At 45.0% G+C, this 24,264-nt stretch overlaps 1 protein-coding gene across 1 annotated transcript in view; it reads right to left on the bottom strand.

Annotated features, from left to right (window-relative positions):
- The window catches only part of LOC121871700, a 71,062-nt gene extending 47,148 nt beyond the window's left edge, over positions 1–23,914 (bottom strand). Inside the window, exons 1-2 of the mRNA XM_042374112.1 lie at positions 23,600–23,914; positions 22,976–23,218 (exon numbers count right to left, since the gene is read on the bottom strand). Of these exons, the coding sequence (XP_042230046.1) occupies positions 22,976–23,218; positions 23,600–23,914 (558 nt within the window). The remainder of the gene's footprint in view (positions 1–22,975; positions 23,219–23,599) is intronic.
- Positions 23,915–24,264: the final 350 nt, after the last annotated feature.

Here is a 24,264-nt window from a genome sequence, read left to right as displayed (position 1 = left end):
ATATATATGACTAAACTCACCGATATTAGCCAAGACTTAAAGAATGACCCTCACCCATATTTACCTGGTATGTTACATAACGAAATGTACTGAAAGAGGAAACACACGTAGAGTATAATAAGAAAATGATCCTTAATACGGTAATTCCTTTACCACATTCAAGGTTAATGACGAAGAAACAACATGATTCATATACTTTTCTTATTGGATAAAATTAAAAGTTAAAACTCATTTTAAAAATTATTTTAATTATGGCAATTTTAGTATTTCACGATTATTATAACGGGTCAGTTCCCACGCTGCCAGCACAACCTTGGAGTTAATACCGGCTCTGGTATGGAAATTCCTTGTTTTGTTCACCTTGTGAGTGAGTGTGACGCCTCGCCTTCCTTCCTGCTTAATATTTCTTCATAATATGTGAGTATGGTTCTTGTGAACAATTTCGTTAACTTTTATTGTTTATTAAGTTCCTGCACAGATAATTGTAAAACAGAGATTATTTCACTTTAGTTTTTATTTTTATGCAAGGCGATTTGTATACTGCATAGGAAGGATCATGTAGATTGTAGATAATCGTAAAACAGAATATAAGTGAATGTACAGCCTCACCCAAAAGTTCGTTAACTCCCCGAGCCAGCTATTGCTGCACTGCCTGCTTCAGATGTTTGAAACTGTCTCACTACCAACCAGATCATGAACCCGATAAAAATTAATCTAAAGGTTCGAAGTAACAGACTCAAGTTCATATATCTGAAGCAGGCAGTGCAGCAATAGCTGGCTGGGAGAGTTAACGAACTTTTGGGTGAAACTGTACCATAGTAAGCGAACACTTGAATGAAATAGAACAAATTTCACAAGAATAAAAATATATATACAGGATACTAGCGGAATCGCCGCCCTCCGGGCGGCTCTTTCGCGAGTCCAAGGTGGGACGCCACCTTCCGGGAGGCTTCACATTGTCTCACTGTAGTGCATTAAGGTAGACCACATTTTTGGTTTTGCCATTAGCAGCAAGAATGTACAGATTTTTGCCAGTTCCCACTCTGGAGCATCCTTGCTTCTGTCCATGACAGAAGCAAGGAAACACCAGGTTTAGGCCAACCATCTTTAGGGACTGTCCCTGGCTTTTGTAGATGGTCATACAAAGCTCACTTTAACCGGGAACTGAAGTCGCTTGAACTCAAATGGCAAATCAGTTGTGATGAGAGGTATCCTTGGTATAAAAACGTCCTCTCCTTTAGCTTTTCCTGTCAATATTGTAGCTTCCAGTACAGGTGGCATCATGTCCTTCTTGTGAGTGACTCGTCTCTCATCTTGAGTATGATGTCTCGTTTCTCAAACTCTTGACCGACAATCAGGATGGCTACTTCATCAACTACAGGAGCATTAAATCTTCTTCCATGTTCTCCCTTAAGGGTCGTGTCTGCTTTGATCCTGACTTTGTACTCGTCAGAAGGCATGTTTTCCAGGGCATTTTTAAATGACTGTCCATACGTGTTGCGCCCATACAGCATTTCTTGGATAGATAGGACAATGTCATGTCTGACACCTTGAATATTGCCACACCTGATAGTAGTCTGCTTTTCATGATCTCCCATGAAGTAGATTTGGAGGAACTTTGCCTGCTCATCTTCCAGTGGTAAGAGGGATCCTGCTTTGTGATAGACTTGACCCTGGACTTTGAATGTGGGCATGTATCCGTGCTCACGAACTACTCTGGTAGCTCCAAAGGATGTCATCTGGAAGCATGAATTGTACTTCAGTATATTTTCCAAGAAGTGATTTGACTCTGGTGTTGTTTCCAGCATGAGAGTCTTCAATGGTTGTGGTGGTTTTTCCAAATTTGGCAGTTGTACTTTCCCATGAGAGCAGCACAGTCCAGCAGATTCTCCTTTATATTTCTTTGCACCGCAGTGTTCACATTTCTTATCCATGTTGCCAATGACAACAGAGGGATATTTTTCATATTCTATCTCATTGTTATAGTTAAATGCTGCTCTTGCAAGTGGATGCCACTGTGTATTCTTTCTTAGAATTCTGGATCCCGCAGCTCTCTGTCTATTAGCATTCAAACGAATTTCACGCACTTGATCATTTTCTAGAGAACGCCTTTCTGCTGTTTGCTATCTGTCAGCATTAAGACGGGATTCCCTTTCCTGATCTGTTTCCTATGACCGACTGTACGCTCTTCGCTCTCTCTGAGCATTAAGACGGGATTCCCTTTCTTGATCTGTTTCCTGTGACCGACTGTCCGCTGTTTGCTCCCATTCTTCCGAGAAGTCTATTTATTTATTTATCTATTTATTTATTACGGGGAATCGCCCACCCGGGCCTAGGGGGCGAAAAAATAAGAGTAAAAAAAAAAAAAAATCAGGGTAGAAGAGAAAAGACTATTAATCCACCACGAAGATGCCGGAAAACCAGCTTTTTGAAGTGTGAGACAGATTGTAAGAGTATGGAAACACAGAAGAAGGCAGAGCATTCCACAGTTTGGCTGTGTGAGGAAAGAAGGGTGTACTATAATGGTTATTCTAATGTGACCGACATCCACACAGAACCGTGGGTACTGCGGGCAAGACGAGTGTTACGAGCCCACGGTCTTGCTGGCGGTACACAGGATGCTAAATGTATCAAACTAAAACACGAGAAAAGATTGGACCAATACGGTCAGATACCGGCGAGCTCACTGATAACGACGGAGAAATGACCAATAATTTGAATAAATATTTTTCAACGGTTTTTACCACCGAAAATTTAAACATGATACCCGAGGCACCGACTCTATTCAGAGATAGTGAAGAAAACAAATTAAGCGAGATAGTAGTGACTAGTAACGTTGCTAGGAAGCAAATAGGCAAACTAAAGCCTAATAAGTCACCTGGTCCCGATGAGATATTTGCCAGAGTATTAAAGGAATGTAAGGAAGAGCTTAGTATGCCCTTAGCTAAGTTGTTTAACATGTCCTTAAAAGCAGGTGTAGTACCAGAATCCTGGAGGATAGCGAATGTAATGCCGATTTTCAAGAAGGGGTATAGATCACTATCCTCTAACTACCGCCCAATCAGCCTAACATCAATAGTAGGCAAACTACTAGAATCAATCATTTCAAACTCTATTCGAAACCACCTGGGGAAGCACAAGTTGATCAATGATTCCCAACATGGCTTCACAAGCGGGCGTTCATGTCTAACAAATCTATTAACATTCTTTTCATCAGTTTTCGAATAGGTGGACGAGGGGCACAATTATGATGTGGTATATCTCGACTTTAGCAAAGCCTTCGACAGAGTCCCCCACGAAAGACTAATTAGAAAGGTAGAAGCACATGGCATCAAAGGTAATATCCTTAAATGGATTAGGACGTGGTTACAGGACTGGAAACAGCGAGTGAGCATTAACCTCACTAAGTCCCATTGGAGCAACGTCGCTAGTGGAGTTCCCCAAGGCTCAGTACTTGGACCATTATTATTTATTATATACATAAACGATATAGATATTGGCATAGACAGCAACATCAGTAAATTTCCTGATGACACTAAAATAGGACGTGTTATTAAATCTGACGAGGACTCCGCAAAACTACAGGAAGATCTAAAAAAAAATTTCGAATGGTCTGAAAAATGGCAGATGAAATTCAACGTGGACAAATGTAAAGTACTCAGTATAGGAGATGTAACAGGGAAACCAGATACCAGATGAACAACGATACCATAGAGAAATCCGACTGCAAGAGAGATTTAGGAGTAATGATAAGTAGGAACCTTAAGCCAAGTAAACAATGTGTTTTTGCTCGTAACAAGGCTAATAAAGTACTTGGGTTCATACAAAGGAGTGTTAGTTACAAGACTAGCGATGTCATCCTAAAACTGTATCTTGGGCTTGTGAGACCACACCTGGATTACCCAGTTCAGTTTTGGTCACCGTATTACAGAATGGATATAGAATCCTTGGAAAGAATTCAGAGGAGAATGACAAGACTAATCCTGGGCATTAGGAACCTTGAGTATAGAGACAGGTTAAAGCATCTTAATCTGCACTCCCTCGAGAGACGTAGAGCGAGGGGCGACCTGATAGAGGTGTATAAATGGAAGTCAGGGCTAAACAACGGGGACATTACAAAGGTACTCAAACTATCCAACCAGGAGCGAACTCGTAACAATGGTTTTAAGTTAGACAAATTTAGATTTAGACGCGAAATAGGTAAACACTGGTTTGGAAACAGAGTAGTGGATGAATGGAACAAGTTACCAAATATCATCATTAACTCGAATACGCTGAATAGCTTCAAACATAGGTTGGATGCTTATATGAGCAATAGGGGTTGGGTGTAAACGGGACTACCCAGTATGGGCCAATAGGCCCGCTGCAGTTTCCTCCATTCTTATGTTCTTATGTTCTTAAATACACCGAACATTGCCCGTTAAAGTACCTGTAAAAGAGATAGAGTGAAGCAACATTGCGGCAGAAGAAGAACCATCCCAGATATGAGAGCAGTACTCCAAGTTAGGACGAATGAATCCCTTATAAACTTGAAGCAACTCCTCATTAGGGTGAAGTAAATACGGCATCTGTACAGCATTCCCAGCTTTCGGGAGGCAGCTTTAGCAATGTTGTGGATGTGTGGCTTCCATGACATATTAGAGAAAACGGTGAGGCCTAGCATATCTATTTTAGAACTTTGCAGAATGATTGCGTCCTGAAATGTGATTGATGGGAGATCATCTAATTTGGAAAATGTAATTGGTAAATACTGTGTTTTATTAATATTGAATTTAACCGAGTTTCTACTTCCCCAGTCGGAGATGTTGCACAGATTCGCATTGATAGGTGAAATAATATCAGCTCTAGAAACAGATCTAGTTTGAGAATTAGGTGGAAAGAAAACGTGTGAAGAAGAGTGAAGAGTAGAATCATCAGCGTAAAACTGGATAGAATTAGTCGCAGTGAGAAGTAAATCATTGATAAAAAGAAGGAAGAGAGAGATGAAAGAACAGAACCCTGTGGGACACCACTATTGGTAGAGAAAGAGCGAGAGATCGATCCCTCGACAACAACTTCCATGGATAGGTTCTCAAAGAAGCTAGAAATTAGAGAACAGAGTGGGGGAGAATCTATAAGAGGGAAGCTTAGAAAGCAAAGACTTGTGCCATACCCTGTGAAATGCTTTGGAGATGTCGGGGGCCATGACAAAAGTTTCCCCATAATCCCTAAGAGAGGATGACCAAAGATGGCGCAATCTTGGGTATTAAGTAAACACTTTACATACCACTGACTTCATAACCTTTCCTGTTCGTCTTCTTTAGTCCATGTAATCGTTTACTTCTTTATGTTTATGTCTTTCAATATTATATTTAGAGAATTTCCATAAGGTTGTTGTTCAATTTCATGTATACAAATTATTGTAACAAGATGGATGCACATCATGAACGCAACAATAGTGCAATTTAAAAGTGCAGTACTATATTTCAACTAATTTCTATATTAATTCTCATCTGGTGTAAATAAGTTTATTAAGGTTGTTATATTACCCTGCTTAATGCTTATACCTGTAAATACATTATGCAGATTACGGTCCGGGCTTTAAAGATTCGTACATTAATGATTACCACTACTGTAGAGTAGGCCTCGAGTCTGATGAGTTTCTGTGCTACAAGATATATTGAAGTTTTTTTACCGTCGTAAGTTAAAGAAGACTTTCTACACACTTTCAGCTAAAGGTGACCATTATTGTAGCTGCCCTGCGGTGGATAACTAGCGCTTAATTTGTTCCCCCTGTCAATATACGATCACACTGGTGTACGTTGGCACTGAGACTGTCGTGACTAGAATGTGCGTTACCGTATCGCCAAGTTCGAATTATAAAAAATTTCATATGAATTAGAAAAGTTGATGGTGGATTCTATTTTATATGACACTGTCCCCCGTGGCAGTAATTGGCCGTACATCGTGTCGTGATTAATATGACGAGGGAAACTTGTCTGCCCTCCGATGTCTGAGCTAATAAACCATTGTACGTCCTAAGCTTACAACTGAATATTATTCCGATCCGACCTAACATAAAAATTTACGTCTAGTTGTTGTGCTGGTGGGTGGGGGGTGTGGCAGTAGCGAGTAGTGTGGTGGGGGGAAGGGAAATAGGTATTAGGGTGGTGGAGGCAGATCAATAGAGAGGGGCAGGGCAAGAGCGAGTAGTGTGGTGGGGGGAAGGGAAGTAGGTATTAGGGTGGTGGAGGCAGGTCAATAGAGAGGAGCAGGGCAAGAGCGAGTAGTGTGGTGGGGTCGTTGCAATAGAGAGCAGTGTGGTGGGGCAAGGGAAGCAGGTATTAGGGTGGAGGAGGCAGGTCAGTAGAGAGGGTAAGGGCAGGGGGGAGTAGTGGGGTAGGAGAGAGGACGGTCAACTGGGTCATGTATGTCCTGGAGTGAAGAAAGTATGATGAGATTCATTTTCATATTCAAGGTTTCGCCGACGTTGTGTGATGTACAACTCTCTCTCGTCTTGTCATCCGTTATCGCTTATAGTTTCTCGTTTATATGTACAGGTACCTGATTTTATATATGTACTCATTATTTTTTATTTCAGTTCTCCTCTTTAGAAACTGTCTCTTCTTCCTGAACTTTCTTATATATAAATGGTTTCTTTGATATGTATTTTCTTTCAACTGTTTGCTTTCTTTTCGACAAGTGCTTTCTCTGCTATGTGTTTCTCGTCTATTTGAACTTTCTTTCGTAAGATTATTTTTCTCTTGTTCTCCAAAATATATTTTCTCTATATATGCTTTCTTTTTTATGATTTGTTAGTGATCACTTTCTAATTATCGTGTCCATAATACTTTCTAATCACCACACACACGCACACACACACACACACACACACACACACACACACACACACACACACACACACACACACACACACACACACTACATCCTTGACCATCGTAGGGTCAAGACCTATTCAGGCGCTGCTTCCGCTACGCAGCTGCCCCCCTTGGCCAATGTCGGCCCATTCCCCCAAGTCCCTCTCCCCGACCCATCCTCACCACCGGGATATCGACATCATCAAAAATGACAATTTCGTTTCGGAAAGATGTGGGATCAGTGTTGAACAGTGATGAACAGTGTTTAAGCCAGTGAATTCACCACTAGACAGTACCAGTGAGAGCCGCGACCCACCAGTGAGATAAGCACCCCTGGGAACTAACCATCTTCTGACAAGGAGGTGCTAATCCGTCCACCCTGGGAACAACAGAGGGCCGGCCGGCTATACACCTGACTACGGGATAACACAACATCACCGAGCAGTGAGGTACTGTGACACCACACCACACCATACGGTGTCCCCATGACAACGTGATGTCCTTCATATCAACACCCGAGGACGAGTTACTGCACCACGTGAACACCACACCACCCGGTGTCTTTATGACCACGTGCGGTCCTTCATATCAACACCCGAGAATGAATTACTACACCACGTGAACACCACACCACTCGATGTCTCCATGACCACGTGAGGTCCTTCATATCAACATCCGAGGACGAGTTACCACACCACGTGAACACCACACCACCCGATGTCTCCATGACCAAGTAAGGTCCCTCATATCAACACCCGAGGACGAGTTACTACACCACGTGAACACCTCACGACCTGGTGTCTCCATGACCAGCCCAGGCCCGGGCCATCAACTGTAAACTATAATAATTTGTATGTTCAATCATTGTTCCTTCTCCTTTTAGTAATGAAAGCTTTTGTTAAACGACCCACCCACCCCATGTCGTTGCATGCAACAACTCATTTTGGTCTAATGTATATTTTCAGCCTTCGGGCTGCCGACTTTTTCAATAAACCGTTAATTAGTATTAGTATTATTATTATTATTATTATTATTATTATTATTATTATTATTATTATTATTATTATTATTATTATATTATTATTACACACACACACACACACACACACACAACACACACACACACACACACACACACACACACACACACACACACACACACACACACACACACTACTACTACTACTACTACTACTACTACTACTACTACTACTACTACTTTTTTTTTTTTAATGGCCTTCAGCCTCCCCCAATAGCCACACCTTCACCACCATTTTATTACCTTAATATTAAGTATCCTAATACATAAGTAGCTATCCTAGCTGTGTTGAATTAGTTGAACCGCAGGTCTATGCGGCATTCAGTGACTGTAGCCTCGTAGTCGATATCTGCAGCAGTTGTCGGAATTGGGGCAGAAGCTCTCGTTCCCCTGAGGCAGAGCAAAGCCGACCGAAGGAGAGAGAAAGACAGTCCACATCTCATCCAGGCTGTAACGAAACTTCTGGGCTGCTGCTTCTGTTCGGAGATCACCTCCGCGAGTCTAGCGTAGAAACATCTTGCACTTGGTCCCATCCCAACAGAGGTTGTGAACACTAAGGGAGTGAAGCTGCCTTGGTCAACGTTTTGGATTCTCTCCCCATATGCCCTTATCTTGTCGTTCTAGTTCCTCCTATGTGCAGCATCGAGAGCTAGGTTACGGTGACATGCGGCCATGGGATCAAAAATCCTGATGTCGAAGAAAGCTCACTGTCCGCGCCTCCAGAATCCTCGAGCACTGACGTCAACACGGGCTTCGTTAGATGTGTTTGAAGTCCTGTGTTGGAGGATCTCACCATCCAATGGAAGGAGGGTCGGTTCTACCATGAAATCCCGGCAGATTTCCTTCAACATATTTGCTGTAAGGTCCCTTACTTCATCATGCCTCATGCATATGAAGCCCCCTTTCTTGCACACCATGGCGTGATCGCCGTCATTGGAAAAGCCACACACGCATTGGGAGGGCAAACCTTCTACTGGCCGACCGTACCTTAGAGCAATGGCATCTGTAAATTCTTGTTTGTTAAGACTGAAACCATTTGCCCTTATCGGTAACGTAGTTAACCAGTTCGAGGCGCCCACCTCCTGCGCTATAGCTACTTCTTTTTTCAAATTTTCTGGAACCTGCAGCAACAGTTGATGCAACTTATCATTTTGGCATTGCTGTCGATCTGTCGTAATGGACCTACGAATCTCGTTTACTTCACCGGTCACGACCTCCCCTGTTGCGTTCTGGGCTATTATGTGGTCCGTGAGGGCTGCCGTGAGCTTAAGTGAGTTTTGATGTTCGGTGGCTGCAATCTCCTCTGGATTGGTTAGTCCCATCCCTCCCAGTCTTGATGGAAGTGCAAGAAGTTCTCTTTCTGCTGGGGTTAAGTGAGTGTGTTTCATTAATTTGGGAATGAACTTGACACTGATAGCTTCTTCCAGAGGGTGGAGGAGGGGTCCGATACCAGGGATAGTACGCATCAGGTAGTTCCAACGATGCTTGACTCCATGGGTGAATGCAGCGAAAGCCGCATGTGGCTCTGTGTTAGCAATCTCAGACAGAGCTTGGATTTCACTAACCCACTCATTCACCTTTCCCGCTACGTACTCGGTCTTGAAGTCCGTAGTGCCAATTACTGCGCCTAGATGTCTTTGGCTGTCCTTAGTTATTTTGACTTCGCTTCCGCCAAAAACCTCCTTTGCCCGTTCATAATGTTCTGGCTTCACGATGAGGAAGGAATTGCTGGCGTTTGGGTGGTACCCTATTTGTGGACCTCACGATGTTACCAAGTCCCACCACTTTTTGATGCCCTCCGCTTTTCCTGCTCCTGTAAGGTCATCAGCGTACGCCACTTGTTTGACCCCAGTTGTTTCAAATTTTATTTCTTGTTGGAGCACTGATACATTGCATACATTGCCATTGCAACAGGGTCCCCCTGTGTTGTTCCCTCGGTTGACTGTAAGATGGTATCACCTCTTAGGGCCTTGTTGTTTACTATATAGAGGTCTGATGGATTCCTATATGAGTTTTCAACGTACATTGCAAAGCTTGGACACTTGATCTTGATGTTGTGCAGTGCGGCCTTGCGGTTAAGTATGTTGAATGCGTTTGAAGCGTCGACCAGGAGAACGGCCTCACAATCACGTTGCTCAAATATCGTTCTCATGGCGTGAATGGCAGCTTCCCCTCCAGCTTGTTGGCCAGCACAAACTTGCAGGTTCCCTGCTGCTGCCCTGACATCCTCCTTTACCACCTCCATTATGCATTTTCCGATGATTCGCCTCAGCACTTCCCCCACTCCTATTGGCCTACATCCTGGATTCTTATCCAGGGGAATGAGGCAGCAGGCCGTCAGAGCATGAAGGTGATGGCAGCATGAGGATGCCAGCTTTCTTGCAAGGACGGCAATGGCCGTGCAGAGATCACTTGCTGCGGGGCCAAACTTGTTAGTGCTGAGGATGACTCTCCATCCGTTTGCATCCAGACCTGAAGGGCCGGCACCTCCCTAAGTCTTCAGTGCCTTTTTCCACACCATCCCTCCTGTTATTTTCTCGAACAGGACAGCATTTGGTGGGATATAGGCACCCTGAAACCTGATGCCTTCGTCATCACTTGCAGAGGGATGTTTTTCTTTCAGTTGTTTTAATGTCTCTCTGTTTATTGGCAGGACCCCACCGGTGGAATCCTCTGTGAGAGATCTTACCGCCAAAGACACTTTTCCCACACGCATTTTGTTTCCAAACTTCCTTGCAGCATCATCAGTGTTTTGCTTTCCGTCTCCTGCAGATTTTAGTCTCTCCTGCAGTGTTCTTGCTTCACATAGGAGATCATCAAGGGCCCCCTTCTGCCACAATGTCAGTCTTCTCTTCATTGCTGCCGCATTTTCTTTGTGCTTAGTCTTTGTGTGTGTCCTCTGACAGAATAGATGTGGTATTATTGCCAGTATATGAAGAGCTAACGGGGCAAGGAGGCGGTCTTGAGTGTACTCAGTTAAGAGACTAATCATCTCCCGAATCATTTCTTTGGTGGCCGCACACTTAGATGGTTCAAACAGGTTTGCTGGCGACCACCTGACAATTTCTGAGTATGTTTTTTTAACCCATATGTCTGCATTTTCCATCGACATGCCACTCCACTGTGGTGGCTGTCTCTCATTCACCTCGTGGACATCAGCTACTATTGGAGCAGCGTTTATTGGTACTACATTTTCAGGTTGATTTGGCTCACTGCTATCGTTTAGGATATCAGCGGGCTGCTGGGTCCCTACGATATCCAGTGTGGCCTCCTGTGACAACTCCCTGCCATGAAGGTTATAAGGGTTGCGGCAATTGTTTCCCTTTATGCAAGATACACATGGTCGGTTGTTTCTCACACAAACACAGCTAGTGCATTTTTGGTACTGGTTAGAACAGACACAACAATGTCTGTCAACCGGCATAATGATCTGCACCTTGTGCGACAGTTACGTCCGCCTCCGAACATGTGATTTGGTCCCAGGCACAAGATAATACTGGTTCTTATGAGGGAAGGACGGAGAGGTGACAGGCTGGACTGCTGTGTCCAGGTAGTAAGGGCATACGTGCGCGCGTGGGTGTGTAGGCTACCCCCCCCCCCCCTAATGGCGACCATCCATACATCAGAATGATACACCAATCACTTGTTTATGTATCCGTGGCACAAATAACCACTATATATATGGTCTCACTGGTGTAATGTCAGTTATATATACTCACTTGGTTCGTCGAGACCCTACTGTACATTAAGAGTCCGTTACTGTGGTGGGGAGGGGACCGCGTGGGCAGCACTCTCGGCCCCATAGGGGCGAAAGTCTCGAGACCACCCCTGTCAGAGTAGGCCTATCGACACTGACCTTGGCTCCAAGCCTCCTCATTATCCCACCACCGACCCAGCACCGCCAGGTCACTACTCGGTTGGTGAACGCCGGTGAACACACGGAATATTTACAATTTATGCCGTAAGGGATGAGAAGAAACCTTGGGTGACAATGCTTAGGGTGACATCAGATATTCACCGACACATTGTTAAATTCCCGCTCCCACACCGCGAGTATGTCCCCACCAATAACACTATAGATCGGGGAGGACACTCCACAACACCCACGCTGCGCACACCACCTCACTACTACTACCTAACCTAACCTAACCTACTACTACTACTACTACTACCACCACCACCACCACCACCACCACCACTACTTTGCTGTCACTCGGAATCAAGGATGACGATCATCCAGCTATGATATAATGTGAGTTATTAGGGATGTCATCTTCATTGCTAACTTTTGAGGTGACTAAAGAGGCCAATACAGGACCAGCAGAGTTGTTCACAGATGTTGCACATTTGGAGGGCTACATCGAGTGCGGGAGGGGCGGTGGAAGAGTCTTTCCGGCGTTGGCGCTTGTCTGCCTTGTTATGCAGTCGGGCTAACTCGAAAATATTGACACCTTCTCCTGTGGTGCTCCTCCAAGCGTTACGATGTGGAGTAATTGGCTACCAGGTGAGGGGGTCGATTTGGCACTTTTTCAGGTTTGTTTTGAGATTATCCTTATACCTTTTCAGTTGCCCTCTGGCGTTACATTTACTATTCGTTAGGTAACTGTAAAGTAGCTGCTTTGGCAGTCTGCTGTCGTCCATGCGGGTAACATGGCCAGTCTAGCGTAGTTGTTCGTGGATAATTATAATGGTAGCCTCGATGCTCCTACAGTTGGTGTCAGCAAGGATACTGGCATTTGTTCTCTTGTAGCAAACTCGGAGGATGGAACGTAGACTACGTTGGTGAAAGTTTTCAAGTGCCTTGAGGTGCCTCATGACTGTAACCAATGTCTCGCTGCCATATAGTAGGGTGGGGAGGACCACTGCTCGATATATGTGCAACTTTGTAGATAATTTCAGCTCCCCACAGCTGAAGACACGGTTTCGGAGTCTGCTAAAGGCTTGAAATGCACAAATGATCCGATGCTGAATCTCTTCATCGATGTCTGCGGTGGTGGACAGGTGGAAGCCGAGATACCGATAGTGGGTAACATTAGAGACGGTAGTACCATTAAGATGGATGGATGGTGGAGGTGTGTCTGAACCAGGGGCAGGTTGAAAGCGAATCGTTCGACTTCCGTACATTCACCTCAAGGCTGAAGTGTGCATACTCATCTGAGTAGGTGTTCAGTATCTCCTGTAGGTCGCATTCACTGTGAGCAACAGGAGTGAGGTCGTCTGCATACTGAAGTTCAGTGATGGAAGCTGCCGACACCTTTGTTCTTGCCTGGAGTTGTCTTATGTTGAAAAGGCCCCCTTTCACCAGGTACTCGGTGTCCACCCCGCTGGCTAAATTGGCACTGGCACGGGTAAGAAAGACAGCCAAGAAAATGGAAAAGAGAGTTGGTGCCAGTACACACCATTTTTTAACCCCCATTTGGATGAGGAAGAACCCAGATTGGGTACCATTGTGCAGGACACTACCGTTTATGCAAACATGGAGTTGCCTCAAATTGGCAGTGAATTTTTTGGGGTGCAGCCAAAACGGCTGAAAGTCCACCAGAGGGCTTCCCTGTTGACTGAGTCGAAGGCCATGGTTAGGTCAATGAAAGCCATGTACAGGTCACAACGCTGTTCCCTGCACTTTTCCTGTATCTGGTGGGCAGCAAAGATCATGTCAGCGGTGCCACGTGATGGTCTACAGCCACATTTAGATTCTGAGAGGAAGTTTTCTGCCTCAAGAAGAAGTCTGTTTAGGAGGACTCGGGCGATAATCTTTCCAGTTACAGACAGGAGCAAGATCCTGCGGTAGTTGCCACAGTCTGACCGGTCTCCCTTGTTCGTATAAATATTGATGATGGAGGTGTCTTTAAGTGCTTAGGGAATTTCCTCCTTTTCCCATATTTTCTCCAGGAGAGAGTGGAGACAGCTGGTAAGCAGAGGTCCTCCTGCTTTATACACCTCGGCTGGGATTCCACCAGGTTCTAAGGCTTTGCTATTTTTCATCTGTTTGATGAAAGTAGCTACCTCATCCAGGGATGGAGGATAGCTGAGGTGGGTCAGCTCTGGATACTGAGGGACCTGCTGGGTAGTCGGGACATCCACATCAGTGTTTTAGTTGAACAATGAATGGTATTGCTCTTTCCAGCGTTGAAGGAGGCCTTCATCATCTTTAATTATGGAGTTACCATTGGATGAGCGGAGGGGGCTGCGCAACGAGTGATTGGCCCATAAAATGTTTTGATTGCATTGAAAATTCATGCATCTTGTGCTGATCTGCAAACTTTTGTGTTTCACAAGCTTTATTTTTTAACCAGTTATTCTTTAGATTGCGAAGTTCCTGCTGGGCCAGAGCTTTCTTCTTGCATAAGGTATCAGTTTTGGTTCGAAACTGAGGATTGTTCTGCCAGTGTCTCTGACAATGATGTAGTCAATGATATGCCAGTGTTTGGATCATGGGTGTTGCTGCCTAAACAAGGTATTGGTGATAATGAGGTTATGTGCAGCACACGTGCTGAGGAAGTGTAGGCCGTTGATTACACTTGCCTAGTCCATATCTCCCTGTGGTTCCCTATCAAATGTCAGCATCTCTGCCAACTCTGGCATTGAAGTCACATAGGAGGAAACCTTATCTTCTCTGAGGATAGAGATTAGCACTCTGTCGAGGTCAGTGAAGAAGGCCTCCTTGATGTCATCCTCTGCATTCAGTGTTGGGGCGTATGCACTGAGGAAAAAGGCATAACGTGAGTGATTCACTGGGACTCGGAGCGTCATGAGGCGCTCGTTGATCCCAATAGGCATTTCAATTAGCCTGTGTAGGATGCGTTGGCGGATGGGAAAGCCAACTCCTTAAATGCAGTTTCTCTCTGCAGCACGCTTACCCTTCCAGAAGAAGGTATAGCCAGACCCTCGTTCTGTGAGTTGACCCTCGTCTGGGAGCATGGACTCCTTAATGGCTGCTATGTCGATGTTATACCTAGCCAGCTCTTTTGTCACAAGGATGCTCATTTGTGCCAGTATCCAGAAGGGTCCTCACATTCCATGCAGCGACCATAAGAGATTGTATACTTTATTTTTTGTTTGAAACTGTGATTTTGATTGGGTTTTCGACCGCATAAGGATGACCTTACTGGGTGCGGTTGCCCAGTCAGGTTGTTTTTTTAGGCAGACTATGTTTAGGGCACCTTTTCCAGCCCCCTCCGTATGTGGGATGAGCAGAGTGGCTCCTCAAAAGGGCTGCTCAGTCGCACAGACAGAACCTGATTGTACTGCTGCCTGGATCCCAGTGCATAAATGACCATCTTATCTTTACCACCCATGTACAGAGTTGTAACTAGAGACTCCCGGCAGTCATCTCTGTCTGTCCCTGTCGTCACTCGTCCGTCACCATAAGACTTTTGGGGGATAGGGGTTTTAATGATGATGAGAGGTGTAATGAGCTGGATGATGGCTGTGCATGAGTTGATTTTTGTGGGGTGGCAGAAGCACAGGCTGCAACCACACATCTTGGCTCTCCCTTTTCCTGATTCAGTGGTGCAAGTGTTGCAACGACTAGGGAGAGGGAGAGTTGCAATGGATTGCCGATTGCCCAGTTTGGTGGGTTTCGCCTTCGTAGCCTCTCCATCATGCATTGCCTTCATCCGCCAGTGTAGTAGTCGGGTTCCCATGGTGGTCACATCTTCCACCTATACCGCTGTTGGGGTCTTGTTGGAGCTCTGTAAGCATGTCTGCCTCATGCGGGGCTCCACCGCACATTTTTCGTTCTGGGTTTACTCCCGTAGCCTTATACTTACCAAGGTTAATACGCAAGGTAGCGGGCAATGGTTGGTAGGCTCCAGGACGTGTTCCCATGCCAGTGGGCCTATGCACTGTCCCTCTGGTCCTCACTGCTACTCCGAGATCCCCTGCTTTGTCTAGCCTTGGGCCACGTGGTACTTAGTTACTGTGTGTTGCCACGAGGAGGCACAGCAGGAGTCTTGATGGTGAAGAGGCTGTGTACTGGCAGGGGAAGACTTATGCAAGCTGCTTCCCTGTTCGCCACGAGGGCTAGCCAGCGGCGGTAGCTGAAAGCAAGAGGGAGCAAGCAGTGCTTGCAGCCTAACACTAATATTATGCTGCCACACTAGATGCATTACACCATCCTGTGCACACACACACACACACACACACACACACACACACACACACACACACTGATATAACACTGATATAACACTTTCTCTTCTATAAACACATTTTCTTTTATTTTTATGTGGATAATTTCCCACTTTTTATATATTCTCTTTCACATGCGATTTTTCAAGTATAAGTACAAACTTTCTCAGTTCTACTCTCTCAGTGTAAATCCTTTCTCCCCTGTATGTACTTTCTCTTCTATACATACTGCACTATCTTCCCTTTGTTAAATTTCTCTCTTGTATGTACTTTCTCTACTATAAATACTGTACTATCCTCTCCGCGTTAACTTTCTCTCCTGTTTGTACTTTTTCTCCTGTGTGTACTTCCTCTCCTATATACATTTTCACTCCAATCTGTAATAAATTCTCTATCTTTATTATATTTCCTCTGTGAACTTTCTTTCTCATAAAAACTCTCTCTCTAACACGTATCCCAAACCTAATTCAAGTCATCTTAGACATAAAAAAACCTAATCTAACCAATTCACATATTTTATGTAACCTAAAAAATAGAATGTCTCCGCAAACCTCATTTTATTGCACCCAGATATTGCTTCTATGAATAATATAATCTATTTCGTTATTCTACATCATTGACCCCCCCCCCCCTAATAAAAAGAGAAAGGTACAGACGATATGATAAACCGGACTAAGACTCGTAGGCGACACCTTCTCCTCTCACTACAACCCTTCAGGCAGGACTAGTGGCCGTGAAAGTGCAGTGACCACTCACTCGCCCATGACCCTCACCTGCTCCCTCTGCCTTGATCGGCCCCCACCACCTACCTACCTCCTCGATTACTAAGCTCCCACCCCCTCTCCACATCCATCCACCCTGCTGGCTCCCTCCTCTTGCCCTTCCATACTTCCATCCCCCATCCTTCCACCATTCCCTCTTCCTCCTCTATCCCTTCATCCGTTTAGAGTTTGTTTATGTTAGATTTGGGTTGTCTGCTGCCTTATGGATGTAACTAATTAGCTTAAAGAAACTACTACTGTGACAGTACCTCGATTTTCATGGAAGACCATTTTATATGTTTATACTGTATGCCACTAGCAATGATAAAATACTCTAGATAGGAGAAAGTTGGTCATAATGCCTTGTAGGAATGTCTAAGTCAGTGTTCCAGTTATCATGAAACAAGAAGATACAAGTAAATCGTGACAACATAAATGTTCATCGAAGATGTCGTTTCTTTGTCAGACATTTGAGAGTTGAGTACAGTACTCATACACAGCAGACACCACGCAACGATAACATGAACTGACAAGAAAGATCTTCGCCTCCATTGACGTTTCTGTTCCTTTATACTGTATTGAGTTCCACGGTGTAATTGCATATAAGAGACAATTATATGCATGAAGCTTGGTAACAGTAGCATGTTGCATTAGTATAGTAAAAGCAAAGTTGAACATCAAAATTAATGTGACCTGGGTGTCCATAGAAAGTAAGACCACCCAATCTAGTTTTTTCAGGGAGGATGAGTAAGTGAAATCTGACCAGATACCCATTAGCGTTTTACACTACTGAGAAACCTGTGTTGAATTTGAATAAAAACCGGACTTAAATTTCCCCAAAAGTAGGTCGCAGTGACAAAGTTTATAGGAGGATGACTTCCTGTCAGTAGATAATAATGCACGTCAGGTCTTATAATTATCAAGATGCATTACTTTTAGGAACACGGGTTGTAACCAGGGAGTGTCATGGTTGTGACAGTTAATAATGTGTAATTAATGCTGTCTGACCACAGGCACTTCTTCCAGTTGATTAGGTTACACCAACCAGCTCTAAGCAAACACTCGGTAATCTTACTGGCCTATCTTTTGTTCACTTCCAATACCCAAGACATGTGACAAAACTAGCAAAATTGCCCGCCTTCACTCGTGGTAGGGACAGTACATACAGCTTAACCCTTCCTGACACGGGTAACCACCTCCCAAATCACCGCGGTGATGTCTCAGTCGGGGAAGGTTTGGGGGTTTTTCTCGGACCACCTGGGGGCCCGTGGTATATAGTAATACTAGGGTGCACAACTTTGGGACACATGTAATATGTGTGTAAAGCTTCAGGTCTCTAACTGCTTCCGTTTTGGAGCTATGGCTGGAACTGAAAACACAGACAGACACGTCCTTTTATTATTATAGATAGATAGATAGATAGATAGATAGATAGATACCACATGCACTCCTTTAATTTGTTGCTGGGTGTTGCACCTACCTGTTGTATCAACTAACCAGTTCACTGAACATGACAGAGTAAGTACAGTACACCTGCTTACATGGTACGCGCCATGTGTTTCATTTGTATTATTATCAATAATCATGTTATGCATTATATTTACATGAATACAATAATATTTGTCTGTCACTCATTACCGAATGGAAAAGTCCAAAAATACCCAACTTAGGATAATGTACCCTAAGTTAGGAATCCCTGATGCATTGTACTACAAAAAAGGCGCTATTACTATTTATTGTTATGTTTGCTTGGTTGTACTTTTTCTTCATAAATTAATTTTTTCACATTCCCCTTAATAACCTTTCATGAACCCTACTTTGGGAACCGCTGCACTAGAGAATACGCTAACTTGCTGTAAGAACTTTCCTCACCTGACAGGTGCAGGTGAAGAAAATCCAAGTAAGAAAAAGTTACTATGCCTGATCATATACCAACGTTACTGCCATGGTTTAATGATAAATGGGTCTAATTTACTTGGACAACTGTTATTGTTCAAATTGTTGGAGAAAATCATTTTAATGAGAAACTATTCATTTAAATTTCTGTCAACATAGGAATGGCACGACACTAAGGCAAACCTCTTTAGAAACCCAACACATATGTGCTTTGATATACATTACTACTCAGCTGAGTCAAACAGTCTTCTCATCCATGTACAAAGAAAACTACTGTACTTATAATGTACTTCCGAATTTATGGCTGAGGAAACTGAATAAGTCTATGAAATTATTTTGATTTGAGGTATCCTAAATTACTCACTGTGAATTATCTTAAATGTGCAAAGATGGAATATTACAGAACTGATCCTAAGTAACCCGATTAGAAGAAGCATAACTCCTGGTTCTCATTTATCATAAACGTTTGCCGACTTCAATTACACATTTCAAGCGTACGATTTATGTTTTGCTTGGAAAAATGATAATGTAGTTACAAATTTCGCATCTCGAAGATTAGTAATCTCATTTATTTCAACTGAGGATTAAGCATCCTAATGCTTACCTAACCTAACCTAACCTAACCTAACCTAACCTAACCTAACAAACAGGGAGGTACTACCGCCTGGGAAGATATTGGAAGTATAATGTGTTGTCTAATGGTAGACCCTGCTGCCATATGGCGCCCAAAAATTTGTGACCAAGTCCCAGGTTGCTGATCTGACTTTCTGCCTCATTTACACACAATTGCAGGGTCTCAAGTGTTTCTCTTACCATTGACAACACAACATACAAATATTGTTTCTCACTCTTGATCTTTTTTTTCATTTCTTTATGTTTCTTTGTGTTTATTATTGTCATGGATTTTTATATTAATTGTCTAAGGTGTGGATTATATTATATAAAGATTATAATATATTGTGTTTCTAATATTTCTTACCGTAGAGTTCGATACCTTCACACTGGTTACTTACAGGAGATTATGGTGTATCTACCTAGAAATTCACTCCACCACCCGACATTCCATGATTTATACTTGATAAATGATGATTTAATGAGTTCCATTAATTTCCAACATCCATATAAGTTATTGATTATACTTTGTCATAACCAATCAGTCATTATCTTTAGTAATAATAAGATAGGATCACAGATACTGGCAGATAATTGCACTTACATTTATTTGTCAAGCTTCCATACAATGATTTACAATTTGCATGGATATATGAGTCACTCACGTTACGCTGTAATAAAATTAATCTTCTAAAAGAGGGAATTTTCAACTTGGGGACACATGTGATTACTCTACTATGGGTATGACTTAACAAAGCCTGGATTGCTCTTGTTGCAACCAGGCTTCCGCACAAGAACTTTTTTCCACGGGGAGTAACAACAAAAGGTACTATTGGGTTACCACACATAGTCTCGCGTCACTGACAATTCCAGTAGACGGTTGTCAAGGCAAGGAGAACTGGTAAGCGTGACTTGATTAACCACTTAGGTTCAGTAGGCCAGCCTGGATTGCTTTTGTCGCCACCAGGCTTCCTCACGTGATTTTTCCACGGGGAATACAAGCCTAGGTTAACACACTTAATCTTGTGGCGATCACGGTCACTGTAGACGGGTGTCACGCAGGAGAACTCTGTAAGCGTGACTTGATTAACCATTTACTGTAGGTTTGATAGGCCAGCCTGGATTGCTCTTGTTGCAACCAGGCATCCACACCTCATATACGGGGATAACATCCTAGGTTAGTATGCACACTTAGTCTCGTGTCACTGACGGTCCACAGGACGGGGCGACGGTGGAGGACTCTGTGTGGTGTCCCGTTCCCTTCAGGAGAGAGAGGGTGGGGTCGACGTCTTAACTAACCCATGGCCTAGGGGATATTACTCAAAATGTAGTTTTGGGGTGTGAGGCGATGAACAGTACACCACTGTCTCAGTCAAGGTAGGTAGATACCTACCTTGGTCTCACTGGCCTCCCCCTCGAGGCTGGTAACATACCCACCAGTGTCTTGGAATCTTGTTAGATCAGAAACTCACTTTCAAGCCGCAACTCGAGTATCTCAGGCACAGGACGAAGAGCAGACACAACATAATGAGGTCGCTCACCAGCACAACCGCAAGAGCGAACATACATGTGCTCAAAGCCTACTACACAGCCGCCATCAGATCGCTGGTAGATTACAGTGCTCCAGCGCTCATTGGACTGAGAGAGGACCAGATAGCTAAGCTAGAAGTTATCCAAAATAATGCTCTCAGGACCATGCTTGGAGCATCCAGTGGACCAGAATTTGCAATTTGCAAATGGAAACTGAACTACCACCCCTGGCAGTACTAGTCAAGCAGGTGACAGCCTGTCCCCTCGCCAAAATCTGTAGATCAGATAAGCCCACAGTTGCCAAAACGCGAATCAGTGCCTCCCTCCACCTCGACCACAGAGTGCGAGGGGCCACCTGGTTCCACAAGGCAAGCAAGGTAATCAGGCACCAGCAAGCAGAAACACTCGTCAAGAGGAACCAAGACACACGAGACAGGGATTATGTAGTTCCATCACCATGGAGCCCTCCACCAGCCACATTCAAAATCACCGAACTAGATGATAGCAAAGCCAACCTCCAGAAGGAGGACCTCAAAAGAATAACTCTGGAAGCCATAGCCACCGAGACACCGGCTGATGCAGCATCATACTTCACAGACGGCTCGGTGGACCCAAAACATCATACATCCGGAGCGGCCTTCTACACCCAAGATCAGACCCTCCGATGGAGACTTTCTAATGACTGCTCCACCCTACAAACAGAGTTGGTAGCAATCTCAAAGGCCCTACAACACGCTGCATCACAACACAACAAGTCCAACATAATTCACACGGACTCGAAAACGGCCATGCAGGCGCTGCAAAACAGTCAACCAAGAGACAACGTCCACATCATAACCTCGATCCTCGCACAGCTACAGGACTTCCAAAGACAAAATCACCCAGTCGTCTTACACTGGATTCCGAGTCATGTAGGGATCGGGGGAAATGACATGGCAGACGAAGCAGCCAAGGCAGTCACACGTTCTAGAAGCATACACATCCAAGTTCCAGCAAGCGTGCAACAGATCAAGAACCACCTCAGAAAGACTACCAAGCTCCACATCCAAAAGCGCTTCCTTGACTCATTCAACGCTGGTTCCTGTACATGTTCTAAGTACTAAGTTCTATCTACAGGGGCGAACAAAAACACCTGTAGAGTTCTTTGTAGGTTCTTATTGCTGGACGTGCAGAGGTACAAGCAAATACGGCACTTCCCTACTCTTACTGTGTGCCAACTGAACCCCCAGGCGACATGTGGCAAGCGATACATGCAGCAGCTTCCAGATGTCGCCAGGCACATTAACTAAGCGTGTGGAACATAATAAAGGCATTACCACACGCTGCTGGCTAGGCTAAATAAGTAATATATATAAATGGAATTCGTACATGAAATGCAGATATATAAGTACATATTGCATAATACAATTAATATATATCAATGTATATATTTCCCATACATAATATACATACAGTTCCCAATCAGCCAAATGGTACCCGGTGCCTACAAAAGGGGGAATCACCATTCGCGGACAAGAAAACACAAAGACAAACCCAAGTTAGCCTTCATCGACTACGACTAGGGTACAAGTGCTCCTGGCAGACGAGCGGAAATGTCGTCAGGGAATGCACCTACTGTCAGGAGCCAGCGGCCAACCTACTGGAACACTATCACCTCGACTGCGAAGTCACACAAAGTCTCCGAAACAATTCGAAACTTCCAAGAAGAACACACAACACCAGCGGCTACTCTAACCCGAAAGGCCCAAACAAACCACATTCACCACCTTCTCCGGGTCATCACACGATACCCACCACCCACATAACTGAGGAAGTATCCTCCCCCAGCAAGTGCGGGCCCCAGTTTGGGGGGAGCGCCACTCCGAAACTGACCACGGAGTGGTAAGCGTTCACTGACCGAGGATCCGCTCATACTTGCAAACCTGCAGTATCCTTTCATATCTGCAGGTAGGACAACCTTCATCCCCAATCCCAATCCGGTCTGGCTGCTCCAAGAGCACCAGCCAGAACCACCAAACGGGCCGCCTACAGGCACAGGCCCGTGTCGGACTACGGTCCGACAATCTCAACAACACAACAACACGACAATACTCCCCCTCCCCTCCGGGCGTGACAGGAGACTTGTTGTAGGCAGGGTTGTATCCCACGTGCGAGGCATAGCAGGCAGGGGCGTGAACCACTCGGCCGCTACGAGTGACAACTCCGTCGAATGGCACATAATCTGTGGGAGAAGCACGAGGAAAAGCATCTGGAGAAGGAGGGTTGTAGATATGGGAAGGTTGGGTGGCGGGAGGAACAGGCGAGCAATGTGGTGCTTCTCTCGTAGCAGCTGCAAAGTCCTCGGGGGCGCTGGGTGGGATGTTTGGGTCCACAGGGCCAGGTGCAGGATCCTCATCAGGAGCAGGGTCCATGTCAGGAGCAGGGTCCATATCAGGAGCAGTAGGTACCTGAGGATGGAAAGAGGATACCCAAAAATGTTGTGGGCGAGGTGGTGCTGCAAACGGTAACGGTGGGCAGACTGGCGAAGGAGGTGCGGGATGAATGTGTTCAGGGTGATGGGAAGACTGTCGTAGTGTTTTCAGTAGGTCGTGACGGACAGCAGGAGTGAAGTGGTTGAGTTCAGGAGTAGGTGAGAAGTCCTCGGGCAGGCGAAGGGGTTCACCTAGGGTGAGATCTGCTGGGCTGTAGTCCATGTCCTCTTTGTGTGATGCGCGGATGCCAAGGAGCACTAAGGGTAGAGCATCCATCCAGCTGTAGGGGTCGTGCTGTGCCCTGATGGTGTCCTTCAGCTGACAATGAAACCGCTCTTCCATGCTGTTGGACTGAGGATGATAAGTTGTAGTGCGGTGCCTGGTAGTGCCGTGGAACTGCAGGAGATTATGCCAGAGTTGTGACTCGAACTGGAATCCTTGGTCAGTGATGATAGTCATGTGAGGACCGAAACGGGAGACCCAACCAGACAGGAAAGCGTAGACAGCTGACTCTGCTGTAGCATCAGGCATGGGAGTAGCTTCCATCCACTTGGTGTAACGGTCAATGCAGGTGAAAATGTAGGTGTTCCCGCAGGAAGATGGAAGAGGTCCCATGATGTCGAGGTGCACTACCTGGTAGGCCAGGCACTGGGCAACCCATTTCCGAGTGTCAGCTTTGATGCCGGGCGATACGACACTTTGTGTGAAGTGGCGCTGGGAAGCCCGTATAAGTGGGTGGCTGGATGTGGTCGGTGACAGGCAGCGGTGAGACGCCTGAAGTGACAGAGGTTGTGGCGTTTACCAACCCCCGTTGACGTCGTTTCCTCGTGTAGTTGCAGGGACCCTCATAGCGTCTAGCCTTAGCACCGAAACGTTGATGGTACCAGCAGAAGGTAGGTACACTGTGCTTGGGGTTGGCGGCGGCATCTGAGGCAAGACTGGGATGTCGGGTTCGGTAGGACACA

The sequence above is a fragment of the Homarus americanus genome, unplaced genomic scaffold (genome assembly GCF_018991925.1).
Source record: "Homarus americanus isolate GMGI-L3 unplaced genomic scaffold, GMGI_Hamer_2.0 scaffold39675, whole genome shotgun sequence".
Classification (NCBI taxonomy): domain Eukaryota; kingdom Metazoa; phylum Arthropoda; class Malacostraca; order Decapoda; family Nephropidae; genus Homarus; species Homarus americanus.
The sequence above is the reverse complement of the archived record's forward strand: the minus strand, read 5'-3'. Positions and strand labels throughout refer to the sequence as shown.